The 24,793-nt window shown below is 41.2% G+C and overlaps 2 protein-coding genes and 1 long non-coding RNA gene across 6 annotated transcripts; 2 read left to right on the forward strand and 1 right to left on the reverse strand.

Moving 5' to 3' along the window:
- Positions 1 to 13: 13 nt before the first annotated feature.
- Positions 14 to 8,427, forward strand: LOC128889109 (fatty-acid amide hydrolase 2-B-like). 2 transcript variants are annotated; one of them, XM_054146475.1, is made up of 10 exons: positions 14 to 230; positions 5,004 to 5,176; positions 5,488 to 5,707; positions 5,980 to 6,197; positions 6,349 to 6,460; positions 6,645 to 6,946; positions 7,043 to 7,141; positions 7,440 to 7,607; positions 7,692 to 7,874; positions 8,030 to 8,427. In XM_054146475.1, exons 2-10 carry the CDS (start codon positions 5,009 to 5,011, stop codon positions 8,120 to 8,122), a joined length of 1,563 nt encoding a protein of 520 aa, XP_054002450.1. In that variant the 5' UTR covers positions 14 to 230; positions 5,004 to 5,008; the 3' UTR covers positions 8,123 to 8,427. The 2 variants fall into 2 exon arrangements, with proteins under 2 accessions (XP_054002450.1, XP_054002451.1); XM_054146476.1 differs by lacking the exon at positions 14 to 230 and adding an exon at positions 4,712 to 4,863.
- Positions 8,253 to 22,992, reverse strand: LOC128889097 (myosin heavy chain 95F). 3 transcript variants are annotated; one of them, XM_054146449.1, is made up of 19 exons: positions 22,940 to 22,992; positions 14,926 to 15,119; positions 14,530 to 14,603; positions 14,214 to 14,343; positions 13,971 to 14,135; positions 13,340 to 13,752; positions 13,147 to 13,158; positions 12,718 to 12,977; positions 12,471 to 12,628; positions 12,202 to 12,366; positions 11,909 to 12,132; positions 11,612 to 11,803; positions 10,569 to 11,552; positions 10,168 to 10,307; positions 10,043 to 10,087; positions 9,827 to 9,947; positions 9,616 to 9,733; positions 9,327 to 9,542; positions 8,253 to 9,222 (listed from the first exon to the last, which is right to left on the reverse strand). In XM_054146449.1, the coding sequence occupies exons 2-19, from the start codon at positions 15,104 to 15,106 to the stop codon at positions 9,071 to 9,073; spliced, it is 3,750 nt and encodes a 1,249-aa protein (XP_054002424.1). In that variant the 5' UTR covers positions 15,107 to 15,119; positions 22,940 to 22,992; the 3' UTR covers positions 8,253 to 9,070. The 3 variants fall into 3 exon arrangements, with proteins under 3 accessions (XP_054002424.1, XP_054002423.1, XP_054002422.1); XM_054146448.1 differs by lacking the exon at positions 22,940 to 22,992 and adding an exon at positions 15,247 to 15,269; XM_054146447.1 differs by lacking the exons at positions 13,147 to 13,158; positions 22,940 to 22,992 and adding an exon at positions 19,533 to 19,627.
- Positions 15,414 to 18,375, forward strand: LOC128889128 (uncharacterized). The gene is made up of 2 exons (XR_008460370.1): positions 15,414 to 17,174; positions 17,481 to 18,375. It is a non-coding gene; the product is annotated as an uncharacterized LOC128889128 (long non-coding RNA).
- Positions 22,993 to 24,793: the final 1,801 nt, after the last annotated feature.

The raw sequence follows: 24,793 nt of genomic DNA on the forward strand, positions 1-24,793 counted from the left end.
CGAAAGAATACTGCGACAGATGGCGTGTCAAAATATCTCTCGCGTGTCCGTCAACAGTTATCGAAATAGATCCGAGTGGATCGATGGTTGAAATCGCGCCGATAGCGAAGAGATCGATGCGTGGGAGAATCGATCGCTCCGAGTGCTGGTCTATCTTTGATTCATCGAAGAAACGTTGCTCGATCCTTTGAAAACGATTTAAGCGTCGAGAAAAACAACCTTGCTTGCAGGTAAGATCCAGTGAATTAATAAAAAAAATTGTATTTCAATTATTCATGGGAACCAGTGATCCGATAACGTAGAATTTAATCGATTCTGTCGTTACGATGGTTAGATCCCTGTGATTATATTTATGTTGGAGGGAGAGTTTAGTTCTTAAGACTCTCGTAATATACAAATCACCTGGAAGAACTGTTTTTCAGCGATTTTTCAGTTTCTCTTTTAAATTGTGAGAATTGGTTTTGTGTAAAATAGCGATCGAGAAGTTGATCGAGACTCGACACGTGGAATGTTGCTCCGCGATGTATGTATTGCTAACTCGATTAAGGTTGGAGGTCGAAATTTAGCGATTATCGGTATCAAGAAAAATCTTGTATCGGTATTTTTTTTGGTCGAAAATGAATACTTATGCGGGGCAAAGCAGATATATTCGCGAGGCGAATAGGTCTTCTCGTCCAGCTTTTTGGTGAAAAAGCGCAAAAGATAGTGGAGCAGAATGCAATAGCGATGAAACAAAACAACACAATGTAATCGCGTAATTGTATGTAGGTATGATATTGTTATTTTCGCGTTGCGTGGACGGTCACGTGTACTCTGCGCCTCGTGGAATGCGTAAATTATAAAATGATTCGTCGGTGAAAGCAGTGATCTTAATAGATACACAGATGCCACGTGCTGTATCGCAGATGTATGTATTTGGTAAATGAATGACAATGGAGAACAATTCCGCTGATAAAAAAAAAAAATTGGCAAAAATGAAGGAAATTTGAAGCTTTTCTTACGATTGATATTTCGTTGATCTTCTTACAACTCTTGATTGGAAACCCAGCATTTAACTAAATATAGGACATGTATAATTTTTCTAAATTGTATTACGTAATATAATAAGTATATGGTACAGTATATTATGTAAATATATATTTTTTTATGAGCATATGAATAAACATGCGTGTAAAATAGACAGAGACCAACATGCATTGATTGATACGCACACAAACACACACACACATCCGCGCGTGACGGAATTGCTTTTTATATGTATATATATATATATATATAGTTTTTTGTAAACATACAACATGCAAACGTACATATTTTTAACGCATGCGCAAAATGATATTTTGCCAAGTAAGCAAGTTATCTTGAACAATGGCCAATAAATAATCAGACACGATTGACTCCAACAGATTATCAATTACTCATTTATGACGGCAGATTAGAAATCTAGTTTACCATTGGCGATTAGTCCGACAATCACTAACGATTGCTGCAAAAATGAAGAAAAAACACGATAAACGACATACAGTGCATCACAAAATATCTACTATCTCTTGTGTAAATAACGCGGTTATCGAGCGAGAATTTAAATCATTTTAATCAAACAGTTAAATTCTCACAATTTCTTCTAATTTATTTCACTCGGTGACTTTGTAAGTTTTACTCTCTTTCAATGAATAAAAATATCATAGGTTAGTTACCGTAGAATATAAATATATAATTGTCGAGTATAGACAGATTTTATAACGTTAGATAGTAATTGTTATCGAATAAATGGCTGATCGAGATCTGTTTATCATCGTTGCTCGAAATTTTTACCTAGATAAGAATTTTCTGCAATTTCGAACCAAGTATTGACGAATTAAACAATTACCATAGATTGTTGCTAAGATCGCGTAGAAGTTGCGGAACGAGATCCAAGGACGAGCCAGGCACGTGTAATCTGTCTACTTACAGTTTACGTAATCACGAACACCGTGGCTCTTGGATCAATATAGTTTTTATTGGCAACATCGATTATTTACATTCCTGCGTGTGCTCGATTCCTTGTTACGTGACTGAGACGAAAATCGGTAATAGGATGTCCAGTTAATTCTAAATTTCACTCGGAAGTGATTCGAGAGAAATGCATAAAATTAAACGTAGCGACATCTACGTTTGGTCTAATTAAATTAGATTAATAACGAAATTAAGAATCCTCGACTCTGGTTTCTCAAACCGACCATTATAGCGTAGATTAGAAAGTGTTGATTGATTTTTATTAGGTGCAAGAATTAATTCTGTGTCTTTGCATCGAACTATTTGTAATTCTAAGCAGATACACTTCTGAGTAATAAAAGTGTACCTGCTCCTGATCTTTGTTTCAATGTATTTACATTCTATACGAGGAATCCAAATCTCAACTCGATCACATCACATGTCTTTGCATTTTATTCTATTCTCTTAGCGCTCTATTCTTCTGTCTGATTATTTCATTCGATTTCTCTTCTTCTATCGCGTTCGTTCCGACATCTTCGCATTTTCATTTACAATTTCGCGATTACATTGTGTTGTTTTGTTTCATCGCTATTGCATTTTGCTCCACTATCTTTTGCGCTTTTTCACCAAAAAGCTGAACGAGAAGACCTATTCGCCTCGTGATCGTGGACTCTGTAATTGTCCATTCGTTATCGAGGCAACACGAGAAACTGTACATGCAGGAATTAGGTGAGTCAGCTAACACAGATACAATAACCACCGTCTATTTGACGTATTCGGCGTGGCTGAACGCGACTCTCCATAGTGATATGACAACTGGTTATTCTAACTTTTTTACCCGTGACATTGAAGAAATTGCCACGTTTCCGATGTTTTTGTTCGATCGAACGTTTCAACAAATTTACGTAACAGATGAGACGAGAAATTGTCTGGCTGGTCTGACTTAGGGCCAACAGGACCCTGTGATCCTCTGGATGACACAGTTTTCCAAACAACCTCGATACCAAGCTTCTTATCTTTATCCGTAAATCGATGGAATCGATCAACATGGAATGCATCGGCGATCGTTTCGGTGAAAAAAAAAAAAAAAAAAAAAGGCGTGGAAATTATCTTTATTAGTTAGCTTTGGATTAACAAAACTTGATGGTGATCGTCGGTTTGACTTTTTAATGCATTTATCTGTTTTCCATCGGAATACTCGGCTTCTTTTGTTGTTGAGTTCAACAGTTTGCTCTAATAAACGTGCAGTGTCCTCTACTTTCTTATCTCCCCTCTATCGCTGAAAGGAAGAGGGTCAGTGGAAATTGCATGTGTTCAAATGAAACAAAGAAGAATTAGTTTAGTACACCAAAAGCCAATGAGAGCCAGAGAAAATTAAAAAAAATTTTTTTTTTTTTTTTTGTTTTTGTTTTTGTAAGCGAAAAATCTCGAATAGATTAGTTTAGATGATTACTCGACTCGATCGATTGTATTTCAAGCTGTAATATGGATCAAAAGAAAACGCGAGATTTCCATATGTCGCATAATGCGAAGATTAATGAGTCAATAAACGCGTCAACCTATTATTTACATAATATAACTGGCGTTTCACGATATCGGGATACTTTACTGTGCTCACTTGTTGCCCGATGGTTAACGTATAACGTTGTATACTTGCACGGTTAGGATCGCATACATGGAAGCCAACATCATCTCCATAGAGCATATTTCGAAACGCTCGATACGTATGTAATCTAAATTGTTTTCGCAACGTAGGAAATTATCTGGCGATAAATGGATTTGCAATGTTAATTCGACGATTATTTTAGAATAAACTCGTTGAAAAATCTAATACACCGCCTGCCGACGATAAGGATTGCTCTATGAACGAACACGTACACGCCTATACGCGTACGCGTAAGGAAGATACGCTGGCACACAGCAGTGCTTACGTTGTGCTCGAGGAATTAATCAGACCGAGGAATTAATCAATTTGGACACAGCGAAACAAAGAGCAGCGTTAGGAGTTGGCTTTTTTCTTTTATGTTATCCAATTTTTGCAAGCGTGACAATCGATGCAGAAGACGAGTCCAAGCACGACCCCATTCCGACAATTATTATATATAGCTGGACCCCGCGGTTTCACCCGCATGGAATACTTATTTATTTTATGTCGTTCGCGTTCGACTGACCGTTCAACCGCGTGCTCCTTCGCGAATCAGTGACCGACTGTCTTTTGTTTTCCGTAACTCGGATCCACGATCGATATTTCTCATTGTGAGTATATAACGATGCCACGACTTCATTTATCGATTTTGACATTTCGACTCGCAAACGTATTTTTATCGAAATAAAACGTAGTCTGGGTTACTCAGGGGCAGTGTGGCTTTCTATCAGTGAACAAATGTTTAAAATCGGTTAAAATTTGATAAAAATTTTGCAAAAGCGTGTTTGCAGTTTTAGCAAGGCGCGAAAAGCCGTATAAAAGCTTAAAAAAAAAAGTATTATTTCGAAATCACAGACAGACACTTCAATTTTATTCGTATAGATAATACGAGCAACTTTCGAATCCTGCAAGGACGCGACCCTTCGAAGGTCGCTGGCGGTAAGGCCATGAAAATATTTTTAAAAAAATATTATAAAAATATAACGAGAAATGGAGTTTCGTTGAACGAAAATGTAATCGCCAAGGTGATCAACATACTCTGTCTCTGAACGTTGCACTGTTAATCGGTCGTCACTTTATACATATGTTTCCTTAAAAGGATGGTCGCCTGGCAAAGTCAGACCAGTCTGCCTCTATATTTGAGAAAGAGAAGGTGCTTCTGCCAGTTGCTGATTTCTGTCATTAAACCTCGCAGCGTCGAAGGTACAACAGCTACCCTTAAACCGATTCGATTGGTCGAGCAGGTAGCTTGCCTCTATTCACGAATAAACAGGAACAGAGACTTCCGAGTGAATTTTAAATATTGCTGTTTCCTTTCTAACAGGAATAGAAGAGAAATAGTGTACCAAGTGAACTTTAAATATTGCCATTTCTTGTTTAACAGACGAGATGATTCTGTCCAACCTGACCAACATTCTCACGCACCTGTTGCACTTTGTCCTTCGTCCTATTTTCCATCTCATCTACATCAAGAAACCACCGAACATACCGCCGATCAGGAATCCTCTTCTGAAAATCAACGCTAGCACTCTAGCTAGGAAAATCAGACGCGGAGAGGTAAGTTGTTTTCCTGTTTTTTAGTATCGATCCACTCACGTAGTTCTAGTATGTAATTATTGCTAATTTTGTAGCAAACGTTTAATTACCATCAATCATGATACTGCATTTTATTGTCAAAACATCGTTAGGTACTTTTTCTTCGTTTAAACAGTCCATCTAAATAAAAATAGTTCTGGGCATTACACGTTGTTCAGCTTGATATTATTACCTATTAAATCCATCACGTATAAATCCCGTTTAAATGAACGAGCGACGTCGGTCCAATTACAGCAAATCCATAATTTGTAACTCTCTTGCACTGGGAAAAGCTTTCTAGCCGGACTGTAGTGGAAGCATATATCGAGCGTATTAAAGAGGTGAATCCTTTCCTAAATGCAGTAGTAGAGGAACGATTCGAAGCGGCTGTAAATGAGGCAAAAATTTGCGACGCGAAACTTCAGACAGGGAAAGTGACCGCCGCTACGCTGGAAAGGGAGAAACCGTTGTACGGGGTACCTGTTACCATCAAGGAAACCTGTTCCCTTGCAGGTACGTCGAGAAATGTTAGTTCGACACTTTAGCCACTGGATCGATCGAAATGATTTTACAATTCTAAAAAAGGGCATCGATTTCTGAGTGAGACGAATCGAAAAATATTCTCAGAGTTCCAAAAACGTTGCATACATTCCTCTCGACGCTTGACACTTGGCCACCTAACGCGAAACCATTTACTACGTTTATTTGAAGGCCAGTTATCGTACGAAAAATCTCGATGACACTTGATTACTCTCTGAATAAAGTTACGTTTGTCTGAAAATCAGGCATGAGCTACACAGGAGGCACTTGGTCGAGAAAAGGTGTTAAAGCTACGAAAGATGGAGCAGCAGTGGAGTTATTAAAGGACGCAGGAGTCATTCCTTTGTGCGTCACCAACACCCCTGAAATGTGTTCGGGGATTCATACGACGAATCACCTGTATGGCACGACAAACAATCCATACGATACGAGGAAATCGCCTGGAGGATCCTCGGGGGGAGAGGTAATTACTCGAACAATGATGAAATAAAATATTCCCAAATTTTAATTATATCTACTTTCAACGTTAATTAACTAGTCGTTAACTACTGTCTGAAAAATATCTGCGTCTAGACGTCTATGTCTATGTCTATCAAGTTTGTTTCTTGTGTTAGGGCGCGATACTAGGCGCAGGAGCATCCGTGTTTGGGCTTGGATCAGACGTCCTGGGATCCATAAGGATTCCAGGCCTATTCAATGGCGTTTTCGGCCACAAGCCTACCTCAGGTATGTAAATATCCTTACAAAGAATCCTCATTGATCGAAACCTTCTTGATATCCACATTCCCCTCTATACAAGAGTCGAGGTCGCCTTATTTTTGTAAAACCTCAAACTTAAGATTAGGCTCGCTTCGAGAGTATACTTCCAAGCGATGCATTCCTTTCTTCTTGCAACATGGATTGTTCGCAGGTATTACTCCTAACCAGGGACACATACCGACCTTGGATAGTCAATCACCGCTGGGAAAAATGTTGGTGTGCGGTCCAATGACGAGATACGCGGAGGATCTTCACTTGGGTATGAAAATTCTGACCGCCAAATGCGAGAAACCGTTGGATCTTGACGTGCCCGTCGACGTGAAGACTCTGAGGGTGTTTTACCTTGACAATTTCGACAGTTTCTGCGGTATTAGGTCAACGACAGCTGACATTAGGCGAAAGATAGCGCAAGCGACCGATTACCTGGCCGGGAACGGTGCACGCGTTGAGCACGTAATGATTTTACTAAGAAATCGACGTTAAAATCTCAATGTTATAACAGCACGATCTATTAATTAATATTAATACCGAGGTTCGTTTGTGTTGCAGTTGTCGCAAGACTGGGTGTCCGACATATACATATTCCTGATGGCCTGCTTTAGCGACGTGCAAATGCTTGAACTGCAGGAAGATCCAAAATTCAACGAGGTAACGAATCAAAACGTGTACACGACGTCTTTGATAATTAATATTACGCTTTAAATTTTCTACATTTGCTATTGTATCCTCGTGAAAGTATTATTATCAACAGATTGATGAGATTTCTCTGATAAGAACGATTTCGAACTTGACTTTCTCCTCGTATCGCTAAACTTTTAATTTAATGAGTCACTCCGGTATTATTGGACACGCTTATCGCAGCGTTTCTCAACCGAGGGATGCATCGATATCGTACTTATTTGCTAATAACACGTGTCACCTAATTCATAACTTGTTTCCTTCGCAGAGAGACAAGAGGCCGTTACTGGAGTTCGTCAAGGCTTTGTTTGGTGTCTCCGATTACACTCTGACGCTAGCGTACCTACAACTGCTGAAGAGGCAACGAGGATTCATATCACGTTCCAAGGAGGAATATTATCGACAACAAGTGAAGGACATCGGTGACAGAGTCAACGTACGAGAGCACATTTCATTCGAAATACACAAACGAAAACTGCCAGGTTGAATCAACTTTCATCCTGGATTAATGTACTTACAGAAACTGCTCGGCAGCGATGGAGTGTTCATATGCCCCGCGTTCTCCCAGCCAACAGACTTAGCAACGATCATTTCCCTTCAGACCGATTCCATCGTTTACAGCGCGTTCAGCAACATGATGAACTTGCCTTCGACCTACGTGCCAATGGGACTGAATAGCGACGGATTACCAGTTGGATTTCAGGTAAATTATTAGCTGCCAAGACATTCATTTTAACTTCTTCTTCTTCTTCTTCTTCTTCCTTTCCTTTTTTCAACGAGTGTTTAAGCTAAATAAGAGTATTTCCTAGCTTCTGGTTAATCGTAGCTACTTTGTAACTATGAAAAATGATGTTTCAGGTGATGGCTGCGTCCTACCAGGACCGTCTTACCTTGGCAGTCGCTAGGGAATTGGAAACAGTCTTCGGTGGCTGGGTACCACCTCCAAGTTGAACTTCCATTTCGTATCAATTATTTGTTTCGTCGTTAACAAATTGAATACTACTGTTTTGTTGTACGCTGTGATTTTTTCGCTTTGTTGCAAGAGACCGTAACGAAGCGTCTATTTTAACGGGAAAACTAGATGGAGTGAATGTTATTTATTTATAATCAGTTAACCGATACACACTCTTTATTCGTCGCGGCGTTTCTTAATAACCACACTGGCGCACCTATGGATTCGCATTAAATGTGCAATAACATACATTAACGAATAGTAAAATTATCTTTGCTAAATAAACCGGAGATAGTATTTTCAACGAAGCTCTATGTTAATCGAAGGAACCTTGACGCCTTTCCCCAATGTAAAATATAAAGGAGGTTCGTATTCAAAGTCCATCGTTGTTTTATAACAACCTTAATACCATGCATTAATTACAGGGACGGAGAACGTTAATCGAACCGTCTAAAATAAAGGAAATATAAATTCAAATTTAATGAGATCTTTTGTTTCGCGAATGTTCTTTTACCCGCCTTGCACCGTGCTCTTTCAAGCGATTACGAAATTTCTATCGAATTCAGCGATACTGATACTATCGATCTGATAGCGAATACTGAACATAACGATTTGATCGCGCTGGGAATCCCGAAATTTCGCAGACATAACCGGAATACCGCGTATTTCACAACGCACCGAGTATAATACGAAGTCGATCGATCCATGGATCCGCCACAGGATTCATCCGACTACTCTACGTTTCCATGACGAATTAAATAACATGATCAATGTCAACGTGCTTTCGTGGATTTACTTGGATTACCTTTCACCGCGAAAGGTACAATTTCTAAGGCACTGTGCTGTGGATACACCATATCCAAGTGGATCAAAGACCGACGAAAATACAAAATTCGCGAGGCATATAGTAAAACTACGTTCGCGTGTTCGATGAGCCAAGTGACTGCTCATTTCTTACGATCGCACGGAGGAATGTACAGTTTTCCGCCATGCTTTTCCCACTCGCGATTGAACTCGTGTTCCAACACCTCGGCCCCTCGTTTCCTAGTCAATCCAGTCTCGTCTAGGCTCAATTCGCACATCTGCATGTCGTCGATACCTTTCACAAAAATAAAATTCTTTTCGTGAACTGAGCACGTGGTTGCGACATTGGGGTATTTTTTTATCAGCGGTCTAGTAATCAGTGACTTTTTAGAACTATACCTGCTACCAGAAGAATTGGAGCCTTGTCAGGATGAAGTTCCATCTGCCTTGCAACGTATTGGCCGTCGAAATGAGCGTACCACCACCCTCTTTTGCCAGTGTTATGCGTGTTGTCTTGCTGCCCTGGCGCAGAGGGTCGTACGAAGGGAATTCTGAAGTACCGCTGCGAGGACTCGACTATCGATTGCTTCATCGGAGTTATGGGTGTCTTAGCAGCTAATACATGTATGACAGTATGACAATCGCGTACAGGGACATGGATTAAAATGCAAAAGAACTCGATCCTTACCAGCTTCCATAATGGACCTCGGCGCTCTCTCGTTTTCGTCCATGGTAGTTCTCTTGCGATTCCTCGCTTTCCATGCGTGATAAACTTTTAATCTTCGGTGGAACTCGTGACGACAAGCCTGAGAAAATTTACGAAGATATATACGAGCTGCAATATCCGCCATTAAACGATTCCTTATCTTATTAATTAAAAGATAATCAACGATGCTCACTTCAAGTAACTCTATGTCACATGACGTGTTTATAGCGTCTCGTAACTCGGAGTACTTCCACTTGGATAAGTCGTACTTCTTGTTAGACATGGCTGCCTGATTATTGCGTACCTGTTCTGACCTAACGTTTTAAAAGATGTTAATTGTTATATTAGAGCATTCGATGCACTGTTGATATATGTAAAAAACTACGAGATCTCGAGGTGTTTATGATACCTTGCTAGCCTGTTGTTGTTCGATGGTGCTCTCACGTCGGAACCACTACACGTATTATATTAAAAAAATAAGAACTTAGCGTTTGATCAAATGAATTATTCGTAAAATATTTGATAATAAAATACCTTCGCACAGGTGGTGGCGAATCTTCGACTTGTCCGTTCGACTCTTGGGCTAATCTGACCGCCAATTCGTGATCTCTTCTCTCCTGTTCCAGTACTTCGCGATATTTATTCTCTTCCATGGCCTCTTTCTCCAGTCGCGCCTTGAAAAAAAAAAAGAAGAAAACTTGTCAAATTGAGTAACCTCCTCCTTTTCGAAGTCGGTTAAAAACAGGTGAAACGTTCATTCGAGAGTTCGAAACTATTCTGCTCGACGATTCTTTGTATAATATACATTGCACGTATCTAATCTATGAGTTTTTTTAATTTAAAAAAGCCCACGATACGAAACTAATCCGTATTTGGTATTGTTTATCTAATTAACACAAACACGAAGTAGCTTCATAAAAAGATTAAATACATACTTGAAGAGCCGCGGCAGTTTTCTGATCCTCTATCTCTTGTCTCCTCTTTTCTTCTTCTTCGGCTTTTCTTCTCGCCTCGATGTCGTGTTTCTTTCTTCTATTTTCCTCCTCCTCTCTCTTCTGCCGCTCCTCCTCCTCTTTCTTCTGTTTCTGAAGCTCTAGCTCTTGTTGGATCTTCCTCAGCTTCGCCTGTTCCTCCGCTATCTTCTGCTGTTTAACCATGTCCTGCAGCGACGCCATTTGCCTGTTAACCTGATTAACCAAATTCGTGTAAAGGGAATCGATCTCTGCAGGTTTTATCTTGGGGTTGCTCTTGATCTTATCGACTGCCACGTTTAAATCATCTTGGAGTCTCTTTATATCGCTCATCGTTTTTTCGCGATTCTTCAACTGCTTCGACGTCTCCTCCATTCCGATCAGCTGATTATTCAGGTTGGTTATCTTCATCATCCCCTTTATACGAGGTCGATGCTGCTTCTTGGCTATGTACATCCTGGCAGTTTTCTGTAGAATTATCAAGTGGTGTCTGCGATAAATGATCTTGTTCTTCAACTTGATCACGGAGAGAGCGCAAAATTGCATCTTGTTCCATCGAGATTTCAGAAGCCACTTCTTCACGTTGGCCACCAATTTTTGCAAGTTCTCTGGATCCGACTTCATGATCTTGTCGAACTCGGCGAACTTGCCTGGCTTGAAGAACACTCTGGTGATCCCAAACTTGAAGTCTTTCTTGTTTAATTTCAAGCTGTGAAGCAACGCCTCGCAAAAGAACCTGGGATCCAGTTTGGCCAATTCAGGTGGAAGATAGGATTTGTACATGTTGTAGAGTTCCTGGAACGGAACTCTGCTGGGATAACCGTGCTCCATAAGCTCCAAGACGGACGTCATTCCCGAGCAACGAAGCTGTCCCAAAATACTGTTTCCGTCGAACTGGTGCGCCACCATGTCGTTGTTGGGCTTAATGCAACGAACGAAGTTTGTTCCCTGAAAAGAATTTTAACATAAAGATTCTTTAGAGTCTCGCGAGAAGAAGAGAAACTCACGTTGCTCTTTAATTTATCCATCAACTCCCCTAGCTGAGTTTTGAATTTACTACCAACGCTGATGAAGGTGAGCTTCCCTTTCTGGCTCGAGTTGTTGGCGAATTGAGTTCTGAGGAACTTGGTGTTGCTTTCCTGAATTAACGCCTCCAAGGAAGCGTGCAGTGCATCGTTGTTCTTTTCGATAAACTGATTCTGAAAATACATAAAGCCATTCGGTAGTACACCTTGGCAATGGAAGTATGAAATGGGGAAGCTAACGAGAGACGATGGCTTGTCGATAAATTTATGATGGCGTACCGTTTGATAGCAGACACCCCCGGCGTAATGACGAATAACGAAGCCCTCGTCGTCCCGCAATTCTCTGTGAGCCTTCAAACGCGAAGTTCTGGGCAAAGTTATCCTAAAGTGACCGTTCCAAACGCGATGGACCTCGCTGGTGAAATGCGCGAAGCTGTGAGTGGGCAATTTCGATTCTTCATCCAACAAACTGAAGATTCCCATGTTTTTCGACTCGATTAAATCTGGAAATGCGAGTCAAAAATCACGATTTGTCTCCAGGTTAACGAACGAACTGTGGAAAGATTATTTACCGATGCAGTCTTGATTGTCGACGTAAGATATCTTGGGTACGTTTAGAGACTCCCTCGCGTATAGGTCTTGCTCATATTTCAAGATTCTCTCGTTGAAGAATTGCTGTAGTTTCTCGTTGCAGTAATTTATGCAGAACTGCTCGAAACTGTTTACCTTGAAATATTCTGTAAGTAATTAGTTATGTTATAATCAATTCGAACAGCAATGATTGACGATTAAAACAACTGAAGAAGATGAAGGATACGATGCATATGAATTTAATGCATACCAAAACCTGCAATATCCAAGACACCAATGTAATAACTCGAGGCTTTGAAAGGAATGCTTTTGTTGATACGACCTACAATGTGATCGAACAGTTTACTATAGATCGCCTTGGCCAGAGCGTCCCTAGCGTTGTTAGCTTCGTAAACTTTCAACGGTACCCTGAAATTATCGCGTAACACAAATTTCATAAGAAGCTTATCTTCTTTATCACAGAACAATTTATTTAATGTCCCTCTTCTTCAACTTACATGATAACTGTTCCTTTGATACCACCGCGACTGGTCTGCATAACTTTAGAGACTAGAGCTTGTCGAAGCTCTTCAGGGTCAACGGCTAACAGCTTTGCCGACATCAACACCGCCTTCTCGGAGCTGGCACATATCCTGGAGCCACCCTTCGTGTCCTCAGGGTTGTCTTCGAAAGTGATATTCCCAAGATGGAGCACCGCGGCAACCATCGTGTAAATTTCCATTCTCTCCGCGTCAGTCAAACCAAGCCGCGTCAAAGCCTTCGCGAAACACATTTACAAGAAAATCAAGCCACTATCGAATTAATAAAATTACGTTAATCGAAAGCATCTTTATAAATATTTGGGTCAACAAGTAGCTGCGAATGAATGAAAGAGTATCGATAATTAAGATGAGAAGCGATGATCTATTACAAAACAATCGAATTACCGTTGCTTTTTCCTGCGTCGCAAAAAATTATCCGATCGGCAAGAAAGGAAAGAAAAATCAGTATAATCGTACTCTTAAAAAGTTGGTCGAATTTCTGACTACATCCGCGCAGAAAGACGGATAGGAAATTAGGAATCTCTAATCAAAAATCCAATGCATCTATTTAAAATAGCGCATCGGTCCCGAAGCTTACCTGATCGATGGCATTGAATCCTTCCACGTCGTCCAGGATGGGGTCGTGCAAGCTACCTTTCATCATCTGGTCGCGACTTTTTTGAACGTCGTTCAGCTTCTTCCCCGACTCGTCGTTGCAAAAGTATTGCGTGCAACCGTTCCTCAGGTAGTGGAAGTCATCCGGTTTCGTAATTCCAAGTTTCGCGCGGAGTTCAGGAGGAGCACCGGCACACATCATGTAGAAAACGTGATAGTTTCTCTCGTCGGGGCTCTGGAGGCACACCCTCGACTTCTCCAGGAGGTAGTGGGATATATAGCCGCCCACCACTTGGCATTTAGAGTCGAAGTGCACCTCCATGAACTTGCCAAACCGCGAGCTGTTGTTGTTACGCTTCGTCTTTGCGTTTCCAAAAGCTTCCAATACGGGATTCGCTGAAGAATTAAGAGAAACGAATCGTGAGGAAAGTATGAGGAATCATTTTATGCGGAGAAATTGGCAGTGTAGTGACTTTCAAATAAAATATCAAACTTGTAAACAAACGAGAAATCATTTTTGGAGCTTCTTCTTATCGAGAGACCTCAAGCTAAAGGTTGGTTATCTCCATATAGTAGCCCTTGTTTGACCAAATTATTGCTTAACGAAGCGTTACCATCCAAAATTTTCTGCTCGATAGGTCCAGCCATCGATCCCCACAGATCGCAAAGATATCGAAGAAGGTACTTGGTCGATTCGGTCTTGCCCGCTCCAGATTCGCCGGAGACGATGATGCTCTGCGACTGCTTCAGCACTTTCATGTCCCTGAACGCTTTGTCAGCTGGAAACGGAGAAATTAGAACCGATTCGATACGAAAAGTCCAAATTTTAGACAACGATGGGGAGTAGAGGTGCTCACCAATGGCGAAAACGTGCGGCGGTGTTTCTCCTAGCGACTTTCCCTGATAAGCTTTGATGGTCTGAGGTGAATATAGATCTCTCACTTCGCAATAAGGATTTACGGCGATTAAGATATTGGCGACGTAGGTCTGCGAAATGTCACACGAAATGGTCGTTTAACGAGAAAGCAATTTGACAAATATTACTTTTCTTCTTAAACGGGTCGGGTAGGTTTCTTTCGAAAACTTTGATAATTACCGCATCGAATCGTTTGGTAACATATAGTACTCGAGTTGTTTTCAAGAGTGAATTGCATTGCGCTCAGAGTTACTCACGTATATTCTGTCCTTGAAATAACGTGTCCGTATATTGTTCAGTAGCGTGGCCTCGTTCAGATACATCAGAGCACCTGGAAACATAAAAAACAGAGCAATCCAGGTGAAAGTGGATTTTTCAAAAGAGAGACTCGAGACCAGGCGCCGGAGATCGTCGTTCGCGGCGGAAACAACGATAAATCTCGGTTCCAGCGCGAGGGAAAATTTCGCAAGCCGTGTTTCATGGTTATCTAGATCCTGCTGTTAATTAATAAACGTTGAAACGCCGACTATTCGTCAAATGCGTAATAATTCAAGTAGTAAAATGTTCAACATCCGAATTTTCTGTTTTGTCGCTTTAAAAAGAACGTAGCTATTTTCAAATCTAAAGAGAATTATTTAAAGAAATCTAATTACAATTGTCTTCGACATCTTTGGTGTACTCCCCAGCTGGGTAGACTTCGTCCAGGGGGCAGGTGCGCTGTGGATACTTTGGATCGAGTGGCAGGATCAGTGCATCGCCGTCTACCATATCTATGAACTTCCCGATTATGAAACCCTCCTGTGGGTCTCGCACCCACACCTGCTGGTTTTCCATATTGACCCACGTTCTGTAAAAGGAACAAAAAAAAGCAATTCGCCGTAGTTAGCTGTATTCGAAGCTGATAAAGCGAGACAAAACTCTGAAACAGGGTAAGTCGGGGATTTAAGTGTCGTTCAGGCAAACGAATTGTTAACCGATCCATCGTCTAGTCGCTTGGTTCTGTCTCGAGAAAGATTAGGATGTCGTGATGGCATCGGGTTGCATCGCGTTATTGATGGAAGAAGCATCAGAAGTGCGAACGTTAATGCCGCTCGATGGGGATTTCAGGCGACCCTCGAGGGAACAGAGGCTGCTAACGAAGGACGTGGCACTGAAGCGAAATTCAACCAGGAACTCAAGTTAGTAGCATTGCTACTCGTACTCGTAAATTACCTTAGATTTGCGCAAGCTGGGTCTTTGTTCGCGATTTCTATCGCTTGTTAAAGTTAATATGATGAGTTAATATAACGAGTTAATATAATATAAGAGCGAGTAGTAGACGAATATGTAACGAATGGGGGAAAGATTATTTTTCTTATCGTGTATCATTCGTAACTTTAAAATAAATGTGTTCCAAAGGGGGTAGAAATACTAACTGTTAGACTAGTTTATTAATTTTTTAGATACTTTAAACACCCTATCAATTATTAATTTTTATCGCGGTCCTCGACGAACGCCACATTCCATGGAAGCGTAAATGCTTGAAAATGCTGGATTTTTATCGACTAGCTGCGACGACCTTATCGCGATGGAGATTAGTATAATGAAAGTAACGTCAATAATAGACGGTATTTATGGAGCATGATTTCATGATAGAGATATTCTTTCATCGTGTAACCTACGCGTTTGCACTAATACGTGGGAGTCGCTTCGCAGCGTTCCATCAAAGTCGTTATCAAGTACGCCGATAAACAATTTACTTCGTGAAACTGAACAAATACTAGCAAATTATGACATATTTGCACTGTAGAGTTAACCCTGAAATGCGTCAAGTTTCAATTTTGATATCGGACTCGTATGTTTTCTTTTTTATTAAATTGTTAATAACGGCGAAGTTGAAGATTCGTTCGTTCGCATGGCTGATCTAGAAAGCGCGAGAAAGCAATCGTTTTGGCTAGTTCCCTCTGTCGTCGCATTCCCAGCATCCCGTTAGGAGTATCGTAACGGTAAAAGCAACCGGTAGATCCTCGCATCGATCCTCGAGACGCGAACCAAGATTGCATCGCATTCGTCTATGGATTTCTATACGCCCCTTGGACGTTCGAACGATAAATCTTTCAATTGTGAATTTCAACCGTAACATGGTAAAAGGAAATTCTATTTTTTCTGCATGTAATTTAACAACAATCTATTAACTGTATTCAGTTGTCGATAGGACGGTGTTCCTCGCGCTGAAGTTTATCAACGTATCAATAAGTCTGATCCGATGGTTAAGTATCGTTAAATAAAGTACGGTAAATCAGTGCGCAATTGAAAACAGGTTGGGAGAATTTATATTCCGCCGTATTTGGTCGTATCGGTTCGTTCACCTTGCACTGTCTAGAAAAACGGTAATACGCAGCTGTTGCATCATTATTCCTGCAAGATCATCGGCCTTTCTCCCCTGTTGTGTAATAATACGATACGTCTAAACTATACCGAATCGATAGGACACGATTCGTTCGAATTAATCTTTGATCCTGTACCCTCCAGAGAGTTATCCTCGCCGGTGACCATTCTAATTCAGTGTAATATAGTAATATTTCTAATTTAGGAACACGGCTCGACGCATTTATCTAGAAACGACGATTAAATATTTCTACTCGAACTAAAGTTGTAAACGATCGAATACAAAGGGACAGAATTGATTTCTTTTTGTTTGATACGAAAAGCAATGGTCGACAAACAGAATGAATGAATCAGGAGAGGAAGCAGGAAGCAGCAGGTGGAGTCGACGGTCAGGAACAGGGAGACACGCGTCAGCGGTCACATGTTTCCCAACGAAATTCGACCGTAAAAAACGAAACAGAAAGGCACCCTTACGACGAGTTTCCAGGCACGTGCATTTCTGCCTCTCAGTGCCGACGCTGGAATACGAAACTAGGTAAGCACACTTGAATCATTTTGCTTGCTTGGTTTAACACACCGTACTCATTTTTGTACGCGCGGACTGAAATAGAGCACACTGGGCGTTCGATTCCACTGCGTCTACAACATTCGATTCAAGCACGTCTACTCCACAGTATTACAAAGTCTTTGGACACCATTTTCTGCAATTACGTATTTTCTATACCGAAAGATATAGGTTTTCGACTTCCAAATATACCTTCTTTCCTTCTATTAACACGTTGTGACTGCGAAGCTAAAACTCGCGAAAATTCTGTCTCGCCTGTGAAATTAATTTTTTTAGACAACCAACGTGTTAACAACTAAAATCGTTCGTTAAGGTATCTCGGAGCAGTTTATCGAACGTTCCACGATTCCCACCGTTTTTCCAACCGCGTCGAGGGTTCGCTTCGATACCGTCTACGAGTCTAGACACTCTTTACGTGGCGCTGGTCGGTTTAGTCACCTCGAGAAAGTAAGAGCCGCCTATCTGTCGTCATGGTCAACGAACTCCGGCTACTTCACCTTCTGCGAATGTACTCATTACGCATTACGTCCACGCGTTGCGTAGCCGCTGTGTAATTAGACGTTACGTTTACGCCTGTTTTGCAACTTCGTTCGATCAGCTACTCGAAGGAAGAATCCCCTGGAATCGACGCGAACGAAACGCGACGCTGTCATCGAGGAAACTCGAGGGGATGAGCGTCGTAATACGTTCGTGTCGCGCGAAATTCCAAAGGATTTGTACAAGTTCGCACAGTTTGGTTCAACGACACTCGTACGCTCCAGCGATCGGCCGAGAATACCGTGGGAGAGTCCAAGTTATTAACCCCTTGCACTCGACAACAGTTTCATTACAGAGAGCTAATCATTTCGACGACTAAACATTCTTCTACCATAAATAAAATACTTTACTACTACTTCCAAGCGTACCTGTTCACAGCTTAGGAGTCTATTAAGGAAATCTAAGATATAATAACCCCTTTCGGCGTCTAGATGCAGCGAATATTATTTCTTGTTGCGCGCAAGCTTTCGCGAGTTACGACAAACTCTTCGCGCGAAGATTCGAACAGCAGAGGAACGACGCATGTCGAAAACACGAAGTATGGGAGCTCCAACAACGTGTTTACAACGGAGATTACATTAGAATGACGCGTTGGCACCTCTGACCATGAAAGCGCGGTCGACGACCCGTGGACTCCGTGGACGAAGAAAAAAGAAAAAATGAAAAAAAAAAGAAAAACGAAGAAAAAATAATAACAGGTTCGAAGAAAAGGGAAATCTCGATACTGAAAATACGAGACACGTATCTCGGGATCTACGGAGTATTCGTACGTTTCGTTTCTACTTCCACTGCGTGACAAATGTATTCCGAAAGTTTGCTTTCTAGGAAATTAAACTCGACTCGAGCGGTGTCCACGTGTATGTACAGCAACTAAAAACATAGAATCGCAAAGGATAAAATATTGAGTGTAGAAGTACATTCTGCGCCTTTATATTTGTTACCGTTTTGTTGCGTAGCTTATGACAACCCTGGATGCTACCGACTGCGTCTAATCTGATTTACTTTTTCCTCTGATACGCGTTTCCGTTGCAATAATAAAGTCTCTGTCTGTGTTGGATTACATTTTTAACGAGCAAATGAAAGAAATAAAATAGAAGAAATGGTTCGATCAGTGTTCTTTTCTTGTGGCTACGAATGGAATAAATGCAGAGCAACGCGCATGACTGATTCGTTAGTGCCATCGTGTACGGTGGTATCATCGTTTCGCAGACCGTTTAATATTAATTGGAACAACCTTCGCGCGATCAGCGTCATCAACCGCTTTCAGCTATTAGATTGAATCGTGGGATGTGATTTCGAGCGTACGGTGACATACTGCTCTATTTCGTCGCACATGAACGTGCACACGGACGTGCACACTAAGAGAGAAAGGAAGAGGGACCTGCTCTATTTAAGCTACTATCTACGCGTACAAACAGCAGCCACTCGAGAATTTACTCGTTTTCGTGTGTGTGCCGTTTCACTAAGCAACGTTGAGAAACTAACTCAAGCGACAAGAATGTTATTCTATCGCAGAGAATCCATCAAAAATGGTTCTTTTAGTAATATTATATATTGAATTACGAGCTTTATTATATCACATAATTTATTGACTCAAAGTCCAACCACGTTTTCTTAAATAATAATACCGCGAGCCTCGATTCTCTATCACGTTTAGTTTGTACGTCACATTCGTTACAAACCCGATATTATCATACTTCAAACGAAGGTAACTTCTGAATTAAACGTGACAGAGAATTACGGTTAGCAGCATCGTTTTTCTCTAAATTAATCGAGCTAACATACATGTACCGAAAGATTAGGCTTGAGAACCACCGCGTTATGTGACACCTACTTCTGCATTCAGAACTGAACAGTCGGTACGAAAGCATCCGAGGGAGATCCAGTCGATAAAGTCGTCCGTTGTACAGTTCATTTGCATATCCGGAAGGTCCTCGCGTCGCGTCGTCCGGTTCGCATAGTCGAGATAATTGCAACCGGCGACCGAGACTGCGTTACGTAATCGCGGAAAAAGGATCGTTCGTCCCCATATAGGCGAGCCCATATCGTGAGACGAGAATCGTGTTGCAAGTGACTCATGCGAACGCGATCGCTCGACCGAGGATCCAGGGGAATCGTTAGCCTCGGCTCTCTGTCACGATTAAGGACACACGTCGCCGTTTTGCTCCGTAATTAATTCGTCAGCTGATCGAAACCGACCTCGTTAACATCTCGCGCGCGTGCAACAAGAAACAACGATCCTCTTTACGCTTAAGGTAGTTGTTCCGTGAATTTATTTAATCATGGATCTTTTTAACGAAACTTGGCTCGATTGCTCTTTGATCGAATATAAATCACACGAGCTGGTTTCGATTTAAATTGGCTATTCGTTTGATGAAAAACCGTATCAAGATTTTGTAATTTTAACACGGATAAAACAGCGCCGATCCGAAAGCTGATAAAGCCAGACACTCGTCAGACTAATTACACGGGTTCTCTCGGTGCAACTTGAATGTACACGTGATCAAACAAAAGAGAATTTTATAACGTAGAGGCAGGTGAGATTGAAAAAGAAAAAAAAAAAAAAAGAAAAAAGACTCATTGTTTTTAAATGAGCGTCTCGCAACACGCATCCTCGGACGTCGTCGGTAGACGAACCCGAACGAGCTTTCATCACGCACGAGGAGACCGGGATTTTCTTCTTGTCTTTCCGCGGTTATCAGATACACGAAGAGGGAACGACGGCGCATACGATTCACACGCTAATTCACGCTGGATCGTCTGCCTTCGCGCACCTGTACATCTTTCGTTCCACTCTCCTAATCCGGTTCCATTCGTAGCAAAAATATCGCAACATTTACATCCTCGGCGAAACAATAACACAATACCACGCGATTGTTTGGCTGCTCCCCCCCCCCCTCCTCCTCCCCCCCCTCCTCCTCCTCCTCCCCCTCCTTCATACTGTATGTCTCACGAAACTGTAAAGCATTATTTTATACTCGAATTTCTGAAGGAGACACCAAACCATAATGTATCCGATACGAAGACTAATATTCTGATGTAAATATTTCGATGACTCTAGCTGACATAACCTAGTAAGATTGCATATCGGTGACGTCGCAACGATCGACGTGTAACGCTTTCAATAACGCGATAAAAGCGTTACTATTTTTATTATGGAAAAACGCATAAGAAAGATACGATGCGTATTCTTATACCGGGCACCAATGCGTAATGACCGTTGATTTGGATAATACCGATCGTGTAACGCATCGCACGCACGCGTTGAATTAATTGATGGACGATTGTCAATGAAATAATGGTAAACAGTAGCGGTGTGTCGTAAATAGAGGCTCCCGTTCGCGTTTAACTGGTAAACGAAGCGTAATAATACGGCTAATTGATACTTGTACCCCAATTACAAACAAGATCTAATTAGAAATAATTCTCCCGCGAGATAAACGATGGAAAATAAAGTCGTTTAGATGTTAACGTAGAACTGTAACGAAACGCACTATGAGAAGAGAATTCTGGTCACCTTTGATTTTAAGACGTTGTCGATTCCTTGTTTGGAGGGAACTTTTCGCGATACAAGGAACTGGTGTATATCGTGTTCTCTTAACCCGATTAGCGCGAGGAACAGTTAGTAGCGATTAAGACGTGAAAAGTCGTTGGGAGGTTATGTCTGTCACCGTGGCTTCGCACAAGAAAGTTCTTAATTATTCTAGAATGAAAGAACGAGTTTTCCATTTTTTATCTATTTTTTTCCATTGTTCGATAAAATGTCCGAGAAAGATTACATCGAAAATGAGAAACGTACGTTTATTAAGAAATACACGCGTGTGCTGTAGGAGACAATACCATCATTATCACTTTCGTTATTCGGCCAATTACGAAGAACTGAAACGGTATAAAGTACATATAGGAATTAGCGTATGATATTTTGTGACGCGACGTCTTTGTTTCGAAACGAGAATTACAAAAAAAAAATACAGTTATCAAGGAAGGATACAAAGGAAAAACGAGATGACATTCTCGTCTTCTCTAAATATAAAAGTAGAAATCAAATCACGTTCGGAGATGACACTTATCACGTCTGGGACAGGTGAATAAATAACAGCAATAACGATAACGCGAATGTAACGGCTCGGTGGACGAAACATATGTTGCTAAGTTTCTATCTCTCGGTAACCTTCTCTCCGACCTTTTCCACCAGCAATGAATAAATTTCGAATTCTAGATAAAAGTTTCCAGTAATGCATAAAAGATGACCGACAGTTTATCCAAAGTTCGAGCAAAAATTAGAATGAAAATAATAGTAGAATCGATATAATGAAATATTTCACAGCTGGCCAATCGAGGGAACGCCACGAATAAATCGCTACACGGTTATTTGTCCTACTCAGCTGTCGTTCGAATAAAATATTACCCACCACTGCTACTCTCTTGTATTGCCTACGCGAAAACGTAAACAGGTACATACACACGTCAACGCGTTGCGAGCGACCAGTCGCATTATCGTCCAATCAAACGTTTCCAAACCGATATACATACACAGAGCAAAACAATCAAAACGTTCATTTCTTTTGCGATCACACACCACAATAACGTTCTACGATCGAAGCGTACTAGAACGTCATCGTTACTCTATATGTAATTTATTTAATATTACCAAACCGAGTGTCACCTTCCTGAATTGCATAATAGCTTCCACGATAACCGGTATGCGTCGAAGCAACCACGCAAGATGGATAAAATTCTATTCAAATGGTAAACGACCTGTCGCAAACATCCTAAAACAGCGATTCGATCTCAATATTTGTTTCGCCGAACAGTTTCCCAAATTCGGCACCATAATAAATTATAATTTCTATCGAATAGCTAATCAAAAGTTGTTTTATCCCTTACACTCTACTCCAAACTTTTATCTAGACGAAAATATCACTGCATCGTCGAATTATCAACGCAGAAATTCGCAATCTCTCTTTCTCCCAAGAAAATTGCAAACGAAAAACTGGAAACATTTTTCCAAGACAGCTCCAAAACCTACACCACAAGATGTGGACAACAACAAAGAAAACCACTAACACTCGGAGAACGTCCTGTAAAGAAACGTTAGGCTCTTTTAAAGGAGTACGCGAGTACGATGGAGAAGGAACAGGTGCACGCGAAGCAAAACCGAGAGACGCGTGCGTGTGTAGGAGAACAAAGTTACTCACCGATTTGAAAGCTACTGCCACGACACAATCGGCACGGAGTCCGACGCACGACTGGCACTTCGCGGCGCGTCGTGTCTGTAAGATCGGCAACGATCGGCAGATCTCGCGAGTTTTCGGGTATGCCACGCGGCAAGTGGTGATCGCGCGGCAAATCGCACGCTGGCAGAATTTTGGCGCGATTATTACTGAAACAACAGGTGGTAATGAATTTGAAAAGTGACACATTGTAAACGTGCTTGCGCGAATTTACTTTCTCATCTGTTTGCACTCCAAGCAATCGATAGATGGTTAGATTTCTGATTTTTTAAATCGCACGACTCTTTTTTTCTAAAACGTGCCGATACTATTTACGATTATTTGGTAATTGAAATTGGACGTAAATACATATACGATAGTTTGTAAAATTTGATCTGCAATCGTGGTTATGTATTCAGGAGTATTTGAATTTTCAATTGGTTACTCGAAGTATATTCTTAACGCAAGGACAGGTAGATAACGATGCGAGCATGCTTATCATCATATTAATGGTTTCAATAATAAGTTACAGAGTAGCACTATAGCGACAAGGTACCGACATCTACGCCAACTAGTATATCGAACTGCTGTCGATAAGACAACACCTTCTTTACTGAATCTCGATAAAGGTGTGTTTGTTTTTATCCTGAATATGTTAAAAATACGATAAATTAATACATGTGCGTTAACTTATAGCAGATCCTCGTTTTAAATTAGCACTGTACAAAATGTACAGACGATTATCACGAGTTAAGGTTCGCAAATTTAACAAACTACGCACAGTTCATCAACCCCCAAGAACTTGAAACGTTGAGGCATAACCGGTATGCTTCTTAATATGTAAAAAATTAATACCCCATTTTATGACGACATAAAGGCTTCGTAGCCATTTCCTCGGACAAAGCACCCGTAAATATGCGCATAGATCGTTGCGTTCGCTAAATTTGTTCTGGATCGTTGTTATCGGTATTTCTTCCGCCTTGGATTCCATGGAAAAATAACTTTCCCCGACATTTCATTGTTCCGAGAATCGAACACTGGCAAACTTCATAACTTTTGACAGTTGTCGATAATTTTAATCTACATTAGGATTAGGTCTCGATTAATCGAGATTAATTGACAATGTTCCCAAGAAAAATTGAGTTTCACGACGATATAATACCTTCTCGCCACGTTATCGCAACATCCAAGGAATCGCTTCCATCCTTGGCATTTCGTTGAATTCTTCCTCGTTGATCCTTCATCTCCCAACACCTTCAGCAAACACGATTCACCTAATAAACACGCGCATATTTCCGTTTCCTTCTCCTCTCTTTTGTAACACACGCGTATTGTTCTTAGCGATGGATTGAGAATTCTCGTGGGACCCTCGTGACATTTTGCAACAACGAAACTGGAGGAATGCATTCCAAAGGAACGGAGGGGAAAATCTGAAAACACCGAACCAGCCCAATAACAGTAACATTGGATACTGGCTATCACCTTTGTCAGCAACATCCTTCTTCCAACTTTCTAATTGGTTCAACCGTGACTCATTACTCTCCGTGGTTAACGATCAGCGAGGAAATGACAATTGAATGCTCGACCAGGAGAAGCGTTTCAATACCTCTGCGAATTCCCGAGGAAGCTCGAATCAAGTGTAACGGCGAATCAATTGGCCACTCGGAGCCACTTCTTGTACTTACTTCTGCTTTGCGGGTGGAAATACAGAAGGAAGAGTGGCGAGGGTAGGCCAGAGTTGTAGTGGGAAGAAGTACTTGGCGACCCTGAGCAGACAGTTTATTTAGACTGTAAGTTGGTTGCCGAGGGAATATCGAAGACATTGTAGTTTTGCTGGTG

This window comes from Hylaeus anthracinus, unplaced genomic scaffold, assembly GCF_026225885.1.
Source record: "Hylaeus anthracinus isolate JK02 unplaced genomic scaffold, UHH_iyHylAnth1.0_haploid 11994, whole genome shotgun sequence".
Lineage (NCBI taxonomy): Eukaryota > Metazoa > Arthropoda > Insecta > Hymenoptera > Colletidae > Hylaeus > Hylaeus anthracinus.

Coding starts and splice junctions, on each gene's coding strand:
- LOC128889109 (XM_054146475.1), top strand. CDS start 5,009: ATGATTCTGTCCAACCTGACCAACATTCTCACGCACCTGTTGCACTTT. Junction 5,708..5,979: donor GGAAACCTGTTCCCTTGCAG/GTACGTCGAGAA, acceptor TCTGAAAATCAG/GCATGAGCTACACAGGAGGC. Junction 6,947..7,042: donor ACGGTGCACGCGTTGAGCAC/GTAATGATTTTA, acceptor TTTGTGTTGCAG/TTGTCGCAAGACTGGGTGTC.
- LOC128889097 (XM_054146447.1), bottom strand. CDS start 19,612: ATGCTTTCGTACCGACTGTTCAGTTCTGAATGCAGAAGTAGGTGTCAC. Junction 15,120..19,532: donor TTCTCAAGCCTAATCTTTCG/GTACATGTATGT, acceptor TTCCTTTTACAG/AACGTGGGTCAATATGGAAA. Junction 12,367..12,470: donor CTTGGATATTGCAGGTTTTG/GTATGCATTAAA, acceptor AATTACTTACAG/AATATTTCAAGGTAAACAGT.